This window comes from Anser anser (assembly GCF_964211835.1).
Source record: "Anser anser genome assembly, chromosome: 3".
Taxonomy (NCBI): domain Eukaryota; kingdom Metazoa; phylum Chordata; class Aves; order Anseriformes; family Anatidae; genus Anser; species Anser anser.
In genome coordinates, this window is record NC_139722.1 from 3,504,021 (window position 1) to 3,516,748 (window position 12,728).

The following is a 12,728-nucleotide window of genomic DNA, read 5'->3' on the forward strand; positions in this document are numbered from 1 at the left end:
TATGGCAGAGGGTTGGATCTGGGTCATTTTTAAGGTCCCTTCCAACCCGAGTACTTCTTTGATTCTAGTGAATGAACCATACTCTGACAGACCCATACTCTGGAGGCTGTCTCCAACCCCCAGATAGCCATCATCAAAAGGATGTTATCTCAGCCAGCGGTGCTACCTGAAAATGCAGGACCGAGACCCAAGGTTTAAACTTCTCTTGCATAAATCTGTAATTCCCCAAAACAGAAAGAGTTGATAAACAGCCCACTGAAGATCCAGCTTCAGGCAGGATCCCTGCTGTCTGGGAAATGTTTGGGAAATGTTTGCCTTGCCTTGACTCAGCAGAGGTTCTATCCAAAATCCCACAGAATCACGTGGCGATGCACATCAGCTTCCTGGTCTCCAGGCAGGTTGGTAGGTCTGAAACTCTGCAGGTGAGGGTGGAAATGAGAACAATCACGTTTCACAGCATTAGGCCGCAGGCAGTGAAACACCCCAGCACGGTGTGATCTGAGCTGATCCCTGCCCACTGCAACTCCAGATGAGCACTGGGTGGGCAAAAACTTTTTGCAATATAGCAAGTTGCTAATGGCAAAAAATACAGGGAAGGCAGATCATACGAGATCTTACATAGAAGTGATAAAGAGATAACAGGATGTGCTGTCATCTGTCTCTGGCATCTCTTCTTCCATGCCCTAATGACATCAGCTGGCTGAGACGCAGACAGATCTGAGGACGAACACGACCACTCTCTTTCAGATGAGATTTTAAGCAGAAGCAGAACCTCAAATGGAAAGTGAGTAAGATTACGGCACCGTAACCTAGATGATTACAAAAGGGGAAACTGCTCAGACTAGAACCTGACTGGAGATAAACTCTCCCAAAGGTTAAGCGCATGCAATAAATATCTCCATCCCTGCTATTGGCCCAGCGTGCTCTTAGCTGTGAACGGGCCAATCTAGAAAACTCAGGACCCGTATTTCTCCTCCCCTTTGCAAACCAGCTTTTATACCCTGTGTCTTCATGGGTGTCTTCACACCAGCCTGAATGAGAGTGGTCTGGGGCGTCAGCTGAAGAGGGACAGTGCTTTTTATAGCCTGCTGAGCCTTTGTGGATAACAGTTCTTCTAAGGTAGCCACCGTTCCAACGTCAGCACTAGAGGAGCCGTGTGGTTACACTACCAGCCCTTTAATTGCTATAAGTGTAACAAACTAGTTCGATTTGTCATTCAGCTGTTGTCGACAGGAAACCACTAACAGCAGTCAACTGACAACGCCATGAAGAATTAGGGTTTCTCTTTCTACGTGCTTTAAGGATTAAAACTTATCAAGGGGAGCTTATGTTCTTAAGTACGCACCCTGCAAGGGATTTTTTGACTGTGGTGGACAACTAGGATCGAGTGGGCTATGGTTTAATCCGAACAGAGGAATCACCAGGTAAGAGCAAACACTTTTTTTTTTTTTTTTTCAAATTCAAAACCTTTGCTTCATTCCTGCTGCTTTATTTATCGCTTTCCTCTTCATTGGGTGCATGCACTTAGAGCACCCAAGATTTGGTCCATCTCTGACTATTGTCTATGCATCTGGTTACTGTCTAGCCATTGGTGGTGATTAAGCCCTCAAAGATGTGTGGCAGGATATTGAAGGGAATTGGCCGTGCTGCTGCCATGGATCAGGACAGAGTGCATTTCTTTCTTTCCTTCTGGCAGGGTGTATCTTCTGAAATCCGGGCACCCTCTGAAGCGGGACTGGTGCTCTAAGTGAGAAGCTGACCTGGCATGTTCTCTCTTGGGCACTGATCAAACTCCTTCTCTTCAAAAGAAACCAAAAACATAAAAGTAGATCAAAGCCCTCTAAACAGCAAAGGGAGATGGAAGTTTGGATGTTCAGGCTCCAGGCGGTGGCTGCTGAATCGAACTGCTGGGTGCTGCGTACGGTGCAGGGAAGGGTTGAGCCTTTAATTTGCCTTCTGCCAAGAAGCACATTTGGGACTGCAGATCTTTGCTTTGTTTTGCCCCACAGATGGGTTGGATCATTTTGGAGATATTTTTCTCCTCGGAGATAATAATTCTGCTTTCACAAGCTCCTCCAGTTAAGCTGGTAAAACCAACAGAACCTTAATGTGGACAAAGCTTCTGGCAAGCTGGAGAACCCCAAAAGGGGTTATAGGAAGGACAGGCTTAATGCTTCTCTCTCTGGTCACTTCCCATCCCCACTAATGCAGAACCTACTCAAACCTCCATAACTTTCACTCTCGGTTATAACATAGGCCAGGCTCAAATTTTTCCCTAGTGCTCCGACTTGGAGCCTAGATCTCTCAGAGGCCACCTTGCTTACGGTGTGATCTCTGGGGAGGAAAAGCAGTTGCAGTGTCATGGGGCGTTCTGCATCAGGGCATCGTGGCCGGTGATGCCTGGCAAGTCAATGCTTTTTGTGGCACTTTAGTTACCTCCCTGGTGAAACGGGGGCTTTGTTTCCTATCTTGTAAGGCTGCCGTGAAATTGAATTTATTACGGATCCCTGAAAATGTAGGTTTGGGACAAGGTGTGTATATGGTCCGCAGCGAAGTTGCTGACAGTGCTACACACAACACTCACACGTGGTCCCGGGTCTAGTGTGAGATGGAGAAGAGAAGCCGGCTAGAAATTAAGGAGGAAAAAAGAATGCTGCAGGCCAGTAAAGGCATCCTCATTAATATACTTCATTAGTCATCATCTCAAGGCTTAAGTAACTTTTGTCAGAAGATTTGAGGGCTGCCGAACTTGTGATCTTTTGCCCACATTTTGTATTTTCTCCTAGACCTCCTGCAGCACTATCATTATGCCGATGCACAAGAATCTGTCAAAAAAAAATAATTCGGCCCATTCTTGTTTTGTTCTGCCAAAACAGAGCTATCACTACACCTTGGGGGTCACAGGTAAAAAGCCAAAGGCCAAATTTTCTGATGGAGGAGAAAAGACACAAGACGTATTTAAGTGAAAATTCTGCGGTGGTGTTACTATTTTTTTTTTCTGTTTTTATAATGACTTTCCACATTCTGCTTATTAGACAAGAGGTGTTGTTGTATGCACTTCTACCCTGGGCTCTACTGTTCTCAGTTGAGGTGGGGTGCTCTTCAGCCCCTGTTAAATAAGCCCATGATATCTCAAGCTGAGCATTAGAAAAAATAATAATAAAAAAAGCATCCTACTTCTACACAATTTGGGCCATAAGTCCATTTCAGACAAGGAGATCCGCTCTTTTATTTCTGCTTTGTGATTTTCCTCGACTGACTTTTCAGCCTTTAATTCTCCTTGAAACCTTTACGGACACATCAAAGTCCAAGCAGGTGTTGTGGCTGTTTTCAAGTTCAGAGAAGACTTTTGGAAAGCGGATATTTTTCACCAGCGATACCCCGTTGTCATCTGGAAACAGGCCCCTGTGGATTTCACGGGAGTGACGGCACTGTGTTGGGCAGAGTAGGAGCACTTGGGCACACTGTTACTATGTCGTTATTTGCCTTCCTTCCTTACTATCAGTCTTTCCATTCTCTCTGTGTTAAAAAGGGAGTTTCCTTGCTGCTCTTTCATGCTTGATGAGACTCAAGGAGGCAACCAAGCGTTGACTCCATGTGGGTGAGCTCCCCTGTAGTCAATCGTTTCCTGCAGACCCACGGGGCTCAATCACGGGCAAAAATTTTGCAAGGGCCCTGGGGCTAAATCCTGCTGGAACCACAGGCAACCCCAAAGTCTCCACTCACTGATTCATTTAATGTGCTGCAATTCAGCTTTCTCGTTAGATCTGTACCGCGTTGCAAACAGCAGAGATTAGAGGTAGTAGAGGGGATAAAATTGGATGCAATTCTCCCTTTTCAGAGGTCTTGGCAACAGATTACAGCCTCAGGGTCCCACTGCTTGTGGAAGAATTGGCTGCACCATCAGATGTCACCATGAAACTCAAAAGAAAGTACATCCCTATATGAAACAGGATATACAGGTCATGGTTTTGGTTTAAAAATAAATGTTAAAGTGCAACTTATAAACCAGGAACATAAACCAGGCCTCTAGCATTTCATATTCAACAAGCCCCGTGCTTCTCAGAGGTCTCTCTGTCTTCCATATCAGGGGTAAAGCCACTTGAATTCATTTCACTGTCCAGCCAAAAAAAATCCCCCCTTTCTCCCCCCCCAAAAAACAAACCCCAAAAGAGAGCAGTTCCCTGTGTTGAAATAAAAAATAGATTTATAACTATAATTGCTTCCAAGAAAATGTTGCAACTGAGCTAGAGAACAATGTTTCTGGGGTTTTACAGAGTAATTTTGCCTTTGTTAATGTCGGTCAGTTTTAACTTGGAAAACATTGCGGGTTTGCCTATTCAAGCTCCCAAACCCAATTTCAAAAGGCCTAAAAAAGAAGAACACAGTTGAGCAAAGGTGTGGACAGCGTGATCAATGGGGAATTTTTGCAAGAAGTAGTAGTGCTTGATTTGCTGGAGCCCCTGCAAAAAACAAGGGAATAAACTTTGTGTTCACCATGGGCCAGACACGCAGTTGTAGGTCTTTCAGTAAGGAAATTCGTGCTGATCATTAAGAAGTGCTGATCATTAAGAAGTCATTTTAAGCCTATGGAACTTGGAGGGCTGGGACAGACTGGGGAACAGCGGGAATTTCCAACAGTAAGCACCATTTAGGTCACCTCCCAGAAAAATATATGTCCACCAAGCGGATTAGATGACTGCCTGAGGGCCAGCCCTACATTTCTGCGACCCTGTAAAATGTACTTCTTTTCCGAAGTGAAATGTGCTTTTCAAAACCTCTCTGTGGATTTCCTCCCCGACAAACTTTTATTTACTTATGAAATAATTCGTTGAACTTGACTGGATCTCACAGATGACTTCTGTTCATCTGGGAAGTGGGAAATCTGTTGCTGATCAAAAAGCAGCGTGCAGGACTCCTTGTGTCCTGCATGTCAGGCACGTAGGAGACAGAGCAGAAATAGAAAACACATGGGGTTTACAAATGAGTCCTTTGCTACCCAGTAAGAGGAGAAGAGTGAAAAATTATTAATTTGTCTGGGGCGTCTGGGCCGCCTTACCGATGGTTGAATACGCAACTCTGGGTGGAGGAAGCTGGGGTGAACAAACTCTTGGTGCCATTTGCATTATGGCCAAGAGGCAAATGAGGCGACTGACCCTGCATCCGAGTCACCGGGGTCCCCGTTTCCTACTTTGCAAATATCTCCTCGTACGCAGAAGGTCGCAGCCTCCTCTTTTCTCAGACGTCTCTTCTTCCCCAGGTTATGGTGGCAAGTGGTGAAGGACCATCAGATTACATCAGGTGGCCTCACAGGAGGGTATCCCTCTGCTCAGTGCAACCTGTGGTGGGAAAAAGGAAAACCCTGACAAAATGCCACGGGCAGAGGAGCCAAGGTGTTGCAGGACTTAGCTGAGATCAGGTTGGTGCCTGCCCAAGACCCAAGCCACAATGGCGTCCGTGTTTATGTGAATAACTGCTTGCGGTGAATGGCTTGGAAACAAGAAAATTAGGGGCAGAACATCTCAAAATGGGTGCACGATTCTCGAGAAATGGGCTTCGAATGCAGGTTAAGCGGTCTACGGAAAAATCAAGGCGTCATCAGCAACACGTGATGGAAGGAGGGAGAAACAAGGTCATACTAAGCAAATAGAAAAATTGGTACAAAAGCTTTACCTTGACTTTTATCACAGAGTTTTTTTCCCAGTTGTCTCTTACGTATTTGGCCTTCAGCATTTGAGACTCACAGGAGGAAGACCAGAGCTGTTTGAGACATTACTAGAGTAAACTTGCGTCAGAAAATATCCTTTTTCCAGCATTTGGTGAAAATACTAGTGAGGCAGGGCTTCAGCTGCTGCAAGTAGCAGCAACAGGCATGGTGTGGAGGAAGCCTGGCAGGGAGGATTGGGGAGGAGAGCACGTCCCTACCAGTAGAATACCCCCCAGTAAATGTCAAACAAAGCCACTGCTGCATTTTCTTCCCAGTCCCTTGGGCTAACCCAGAGGATTCAGCAATAAATACCAGTAGCTAAACAAGGGAAAGCCCTGCAAAGCCCTAACAAGGAGTTTGGATGCAGGCACCTTATTTTGAAGGGGGAGAGATGGAGACCTGACACTATTTCACTAGCAGAGATGCTGCCTTAGAGCTCAGAAAGCCTCAGCCATCAAAATGGAGGCCGGAGGGTGGGTTACAATGCATCAGCACCCTCCTCCAGCAGCAATCCAGTGCTTTAAATTAGCTTTTAATTTGCCAGAGGAATGGCAGCTGGGAGGTTCAGATGGTAAATTAGGGTACTCGTTCTTAACAGGCAAGGAATGGGAGGGGAAAATCATGAGCAGGTCATGAGAATGAGGTCTGGAGGGAACGAGCTACCTAGCTTGCACTGCAGGGGTGTAGAAAGCAGCCCCTGGGGCCAACTGGAAAGTGGAGGTGCCTTCATCCCTCTGGGTGGCTTCAGATCGAAGCCGGAGCCCCTTCTGCAACAGCCACCTTAACGGGAACACTTTTATTGGGTTCAGTGTAAAGCGGATAAAATGTGGTGGGCTCTGCTGCAGAAGGAGGCTGTGCAGTGGGGCCACCAGTGTGGGTGTATGGCCGGGTGGCCATCCCACTGGGTTTGGGGTCATCCAGAGGGAGCCAGCAGCATTTTCTGGACTCTCTCTATGTCCAGGGATTGTGGTTAGTCCTAGAGGTCTTTCTTTGGGCATTTACCCCATGGGCTGGACATTTGGGCTCAATGCACATCTTACGGGGGATTGTAACAGGTAGCAGAGATGAGCCAGCTGTGGGATTGCACACTGCAAAGCTCCTGAGGAACATCTGGAGACCGACATGTGGCAGCAAGGTGGGACCACTGCCAGCCAGACCCTGCTGGAGCGGGGGAGATGACAGCCTGCACCCTCGGGCTGGGGAAGCTGGGGGCAGGTGGAGCCCATCTGGAGTGACCCGGGAGCTGTGTACGAGACTTCCTCTCTTTTCAGTGGCCTTTATCGCATGCTTTTGCAGTGACTTCCCTCCAGTTTCTTCTAAAGGATACCCATGGGCTGGTGCTTCATGATTTCTGAGCAGACAGATTACAGGAGGGCATTCACTGCCTGGGCTTCTCCACTCTGGGTCTCGTCTCAGGGCCAGGAGATTCCCAGTCTGGAGGCAACAGAGGAGGCATGGGGATGAAGGGCTGATTCTCCCCTCAGGGTCACAGCTCTAGGCACCTAAAAACCTCCCTGGGATGCAGTAGGTAGATTGCACCATGTTTAATCTGTTTATTTAAACTCCTCGCTTCTGAGCTGCTTTAACTGCTGCCGTCACTGGAAGGGTCTCTGCAGCAGCCTGGCTGCAGCTGCTGGGTTTCCCCACTGTCAGAACTGGGAACGTGTCTCAAATCAGAAGCAGGTTTCTGTCTGGAGCTGCCGTGCTGTCACCCTGTTTCCCAGGATGACTTGGCAGCCTTATTTCTAAGCCTTTGCTGCACCTCGTGGTAGCTCCTCCTTCCTACCTCTGCGGTGGATGGCAAGCAGCTTTCTAAAAAAGCAACTTCCCTTTTTGTAGGAATAGGAAGTGAAGCTCACTTAGCAGAGAGCAGTCAGGTACTTCAGATGCACTCTCTGCCAAAGGATGAAGCCCTGCCCTAAAGCTCAAAGCGCTCCAGCTAACCCCAAATCTGTCCTCTCCTTCCCCAGCCCCAACCTGACCTCCTCCAGCTCTGTCCTCTCTCCCCTGCCTTTAGCTGGAGGACAGCGGAGACAGCAAAATGCAAACTGGTGAGGGAGAAGTCTGACAAACCTGCAAGGGCTTCCTCATTTCTGTATCCCCTTGGTATGCAAAGGGCAGGCCTGATTCTGCAGCACACCTGCCGGAGGGGCAGTGGGGTAGGTGTCTGTCCTGGTTGTCCTCAGAGAGCCCCCAGGATGACCCTGGGCTCTGCCAGCTGTAGGATAAGGGGCATGGCTTGGCCCCAGGGCAGACAAGGCACTTGCAGAGTCCTGCTTAAGGCCCAGACCGTTGTCCCAAACACTTGCAGCCCTCCACGGGGTTTTCTCCCTCTGCCAGGAGCACAGAGCACTTGCAGAGCCTTGGCGATGCCCACGAGCGGCGCTGGGGCAACGGGCACCCACATCCTGGGGCACCTTCCTTGCTCATACAGCATCGTGTCCTCAGCCACCTTGGTCTGAAGGCTGGTAAACATCCTCTGCCTTGACCTGGGCTTAGAGCAGCCCCACGAAGCCTTTCCTTCGTAAACAACATCACCAGCACGTGGGCGGCCTCTGGGCCGTGCGCCGCGCTCGGCGGATGTCGGCTTGCGTTTGTCCGTCCCTGCGAGCGCAGCCGAGGCACCGACTGAAAGCCTCGAGGGTGCTGAGACCCAGCGTCCCTTCCCTCCCTACTGCAAAAACCACGTCGTGGCATTACCCACAGAGGTTTGGGGGGGGTCCTTGCAACGGCTGAAGGGCGATAAATGGCAACCCAGCAGGTCTGCTCCACGAAATGCATGGAAAATACACCCTACGGGAAGCCTCAGGAGTGTGTAGAAACAAATCTTGCTTCTTATACATCATTTTATCTCCTAAGGCAGACACATTTCGGTATCCCTACTGAACGTGCTGAGGCAGAATGAGAAAGTAACTTCCTCAGAGCCACCCGCAAGTCCCTGTCCAGGTCTTCATTCGTTAGAGCACGTCGCATCCTCGGTGACACGACTCAGTAGGTTCGTAGAGGGTCGGGGGTCTCTGGAACAGAACACATTTAATCTGAAAAGACCTTTATTAGTATTTTTCTTCTCATCACAAAAAGAAGAGATCGCTGCAAAGCCAGTTTGTTCAGCCGTTTCCCAAAACTTGGTGGTTTGCCTAGTGGAAACAACCCATTCACAGCCACTGCAGCTGATTTTAATGACAGCTGTTAATAGCCTGTGGGTTTTGCTGGGTTTTGTGTCTGGGTTCTCTCCGGGTTTCTCGCCTTCCTCAGTGCTGTTTTCATTGGCCAGGTTGTCTGGGAAGTGCAGCTTGCCCCCCCTCCCCGATGGATCGTGCCGATATCCAAAATAGAGCAAGGAATCCTTGGGGGGAAGAGAGGAGCCAGTTCTGACACAGAGGCACGATTAAAAAAAGAAAGTCCATTAAAAACCATTTGCAAAACCAGGCTGCTCCGGCATCCTGGGGGGCGTAAGACTCGAAACCACCAGTCCCATGGATGGTGTGGACGTGGTGTGAGCCGGGGGTCTCTCACAGAGAAGTTCTGCCACCGCTCCCAGCCCCATGGAGCATCTGCCATGGGTCGGACCAGTGCTTCGTCCGTCCTTGGATCGGCTCTCCAGGAGCGGCTGCGTGGCAAACAGGCAAGTAGGGGTCATCCCACCCCTGTGCGCATCCCCCCGAGGGTGGGGAGAAGCCCAGCAGGCTTTTCTCTACCTTCTTCCTCTTCCCCATCCCCTCTTCATGTGGTGCCCCCTGCCCTGTTTCCATTCCCTGAGATCTGTGGGGTAGAGAGGAGATGGGAGCAGTCCCGAGAGGCTGATGAGACCGAGCCCCGAGGGATGGTTTGCAGGGACGCTGATCCCTTGGTTTACAGCAAAAAGAGAGGAGAAGTGTGCGCCAGGCGTGCATGTCCTGGTTCTTCCATCCTCCTCTGCCCATCTGAGGGGGAGGTGTGTGCATGGGGAAAGCTGGTCGGAGCTGGGCGCTGCTGGGGTGGGTAGGGGAAGGGCTCTGTGCCCAGCAGCCATCCCCGACACGGCTTTCCGAGCAGCTCAGGTGGGGAGCTGGGGATGTGCACCCTTCCCTCTGTCCCTTCGCCTCATCTGAGGGTGGCAGGAGGGTGTTGGGACCTGACCCAAAGGGGCTGATGGATCCTGCAAAATCCTCTCGCTAGGAAAAGGCAGTTCCCTTTCTGAAGGGCACTCGTCTCAACTATTCCCCTTGTCCCCAGAGGAATAACCCCCAGGAAGGGCCTTTCCAGGGGCAGGAACGTGGCTGACCAAACGTAGAGGTGTGGAGGGACACCCCATCCATCTGCTCACATCCCCACAGCTGTGAGGGCCAGGCCGACGTGACGTGCCCACAAAACTCTCTAAAACAGAGCACTGCAGATTTTGGCCAAGCGAGCACAGCCTGTGCCCACTTCCACAGGGCTTAGAGCTCACCTCGGGGTGGTTTGTGGAGTGGATCTCCCTTTCCTGTGCTCCGTCTTGCCCATAGCTCATTAACAAGTTTGGCCCGTGCTTGCTTTGATTAGCAGATAGGTTTGGGTTGAAATGCCTGCAGAAATTTCTACTGAGCGATGCAGCTTTGTGATAAAGCCTCTCACACCCAGAGGACCCCAGAGACACTCCTGGCACCCCGAGAGATGTGCACGCTTCTCCTGGCCCCGTCCTCCCCCTTCTGCTCTCCAGCCCATCCCGCCCTGCTCCTCCCCACCGTGCCGCAGGACCCCCGCTCCTGCAGAGCCATCCCCAGCAGACATCGCTGCAACGCCAGGGCACAGCTCGTGGAGCAGCATCTTCGGAGGAGGTGGGGCAGGCAGTCTGTCCTCCTGACCCAGCAGCCTGCTCCGACACCCCTGGGACCCCCAGCCCTGGCTCCGTGTCCTGGCCCGCAGCCTCTTGCAGCTCAGCCAAGCATCTGCCAAGCTCCAGCGGGGCGCGATGCTCAATGTAAGCAGCGATTTTTCCTCCAGACAGATGTTTTGATTAGCGGATGACCACTTTGGCAGCCTGCAGCTGTGTTCTACTTCTACCGAGAGCAAGAAGCTTTTATTATCTTTTTTATTTTTTTCTTTTTTTTTTCTTTTCTTCTGTCAAGAAACTTTTTTTTTGCATCTGCTTAAGCTCAGGCGCCTGGAAATCTGTGCAGTCACACACCACCCCCAGCCTCACACAGCCTTCTCCCACAGGGTCTCAGCTTCTCAGACAGACCCAAAATAGCCAGGTTTTCTGCTGGGTTTATTTGCCTAGGCTGGATTCACCTGCTGCAGTTGGAAAGCACGGCAGACTTAAACTGCAGTGGAAACAACAAGCTGGCTAGGCTTTGATTGCAGCAAGAAGAGATCCCCAAATAAGCCACTGGGCTCCAATCTCATTTCTGCAGTGCCTACCCCTCACCAAGGGCTAATCACAGGAGCACAGAGCTCCTCTGGATTTGTCCACCCGCTGCCCTGGGTGCTGGCTGGTGGAGGACAACCATTGCAGAGAGCAGTTTGGCCACAGCAGCTGTGCTCAAGGCTGGGAGAGGCAGCAGCACGATGCCAGCCTGGGCCAGCATTGACTGGAGAGCCTGATGCTCCCGGGGGAAGCTGTTCTTCGTGCTTGAAACAGGCCCTAATGCAAGCAAAAATGCAGCCTGCTATCTTTATCCAACAAGGACCGCGGTCTGGATGGGGTGTGAGCATTGCCAATAGGAAATTTTTACCGGCTCTAGGGAACCTGATTTGGCAGGGGAGTTGGACCCGATGATCTCTTGAGGTCCCTTCCAACCCCTGCAATTCTCTGAAATTTCCAATTCTTCAGCAATTTTCTAAGGATGCAACATGTAAGACAGCCATCTGCTTCACCCCCCAGCAAAGGCCATGATGCCTCTGGCTCCATGCTGGGGATGTTTAAGGAAAGGTTGGACGTGGTGCTTAGGGACATGGTTCAGTGGGTGACATTGGTGGTAGGGGGATGGTTGGACCAGATGATCTCGGGGGGCTTTTCCAACCCTAATGATTCTTTGATTCTCTCCAGCTCTTTATAGGGACTTCATTCATTGCTCTAATCCCTCCACGCACAGCCTGGTCACTCCTTCTGAGCAGCAGTTTTTGGCCATAAGAGTCTCCGTGCTGTCAGCAGGACACCCACACTATGTGTATTGCAGCAGGTCTCCCTGCCCTTCTGCTTGCAGGAAGGGTTGTCCCACAAGACTTTACCTGCTGTGTCCTTCTAGAGGACAGTGGCCACACTCTCCACTTTCTGCCTGAGACAGATCTTCTGCAGGGCTGATGCCGTTTATAGCACAGCACATTTCTTGTTGTTCGTATCTGCCTTCTAACCACCTCCTAGCAACGAAGCCACTAATCATTCACAGGCTTAAAAATGAAATTAAAAAGAACTCGGCCAAAACCCAGCAAAACTGGAAAACAGCCGAAAATGTTTAGGTAGGGATGTCTTCTTCACTGCTGATCTAATCAAGTTCTTCAGTAATTCTCTGGTTCTGTCTTGCAACACAACCCAAGGGTGCCTGGCTCGGAAATGTAATGAAATATTTTGTTGAGGGAGAAGAAAGCTTCTGGAGAATTTAATGCATCTGGGATGTGCCTCGACCTGGGGGAAATCTTTCAACTGAACTTTTTTGCTCCTTGCTGATGTGAAATTTCAAATCTGGTGTAATTACGTTATTGTATCCAAAGTGAGTTGATTTCAGTAGTTCTTTCTGGTAAAGGGAAGACACACAAGAAAAAACTTGAGCATTTAAAACCATAACTGTCTGCACTTTCAGAATATTTTTTTTATGCTATTTCTATTAAAATGTTTTTTCTTAAGAAAGATATTCTTAAGTTTTAAAACGAGGTGAAATATCTAATCTTGGTCAACTATGAAAACCCTGCTGGACCCACCCTAGCATTTGAATGGAAAAGGGGTGATTTTGTGCTTTCTCTGGTCTTGGGGGGTTTTTGGAGCTGCCCTCACAGCGGAACACTATTGGCTTACTCAAGCCTTAAGCTATTTTTCCATGGCACAGTTTCATGGGGGTGAGGCAAA

General features: G+C 49.7%; 1 protein-coding gene and 1 long non-coding RNA gene across 3 annotated transcripts in view; one reads left to right on the forward strand and one right to left on the reverse strand.

Moving 5' to 3' along the window:
* Window positions 1-704: 704 nt before the first annotated feature.
* Window positions 705-12,728, forward strand: part of BLK (BLK proto-oncogene, Src family tyrosine kinase) — a 42,578-nt gene continuing 30,554 nt past the window's right edge. Inside the window, exon 1 of one of the 2 annotated variants that reach the window (XM_083829182.1) lies at window positions 705-1,424. Coding sequence is in view for 1 of the 2 variants with exons in the window: in XM_083829183.1 (XP_083685309.1) it covers window positions 9,253-9,332 (80 nt within the window). In the remaining variant the exon portion in view is untranslated. Of the gene's footprint in view, window positions 1,425-9,001; window positions 9,333-12,728 lie in introns of those variants that run through there. The other variant, XM_083829183.1, reaches the window with a different exon arrangement.
* Window positions 3,536-8,731, reverse strand: LOC310896660. The gene is made up of 3 exons (XR_014581728.1): window positions 6,079-8,731; window positions 5,674-5,760; window positions 3,536-5,339 (listed from the first exon to the last, which is right to left on the reverse strand). It is a non-coding gene; the product is annotated as an uncharacterized lncRNA (long non-coding RNA).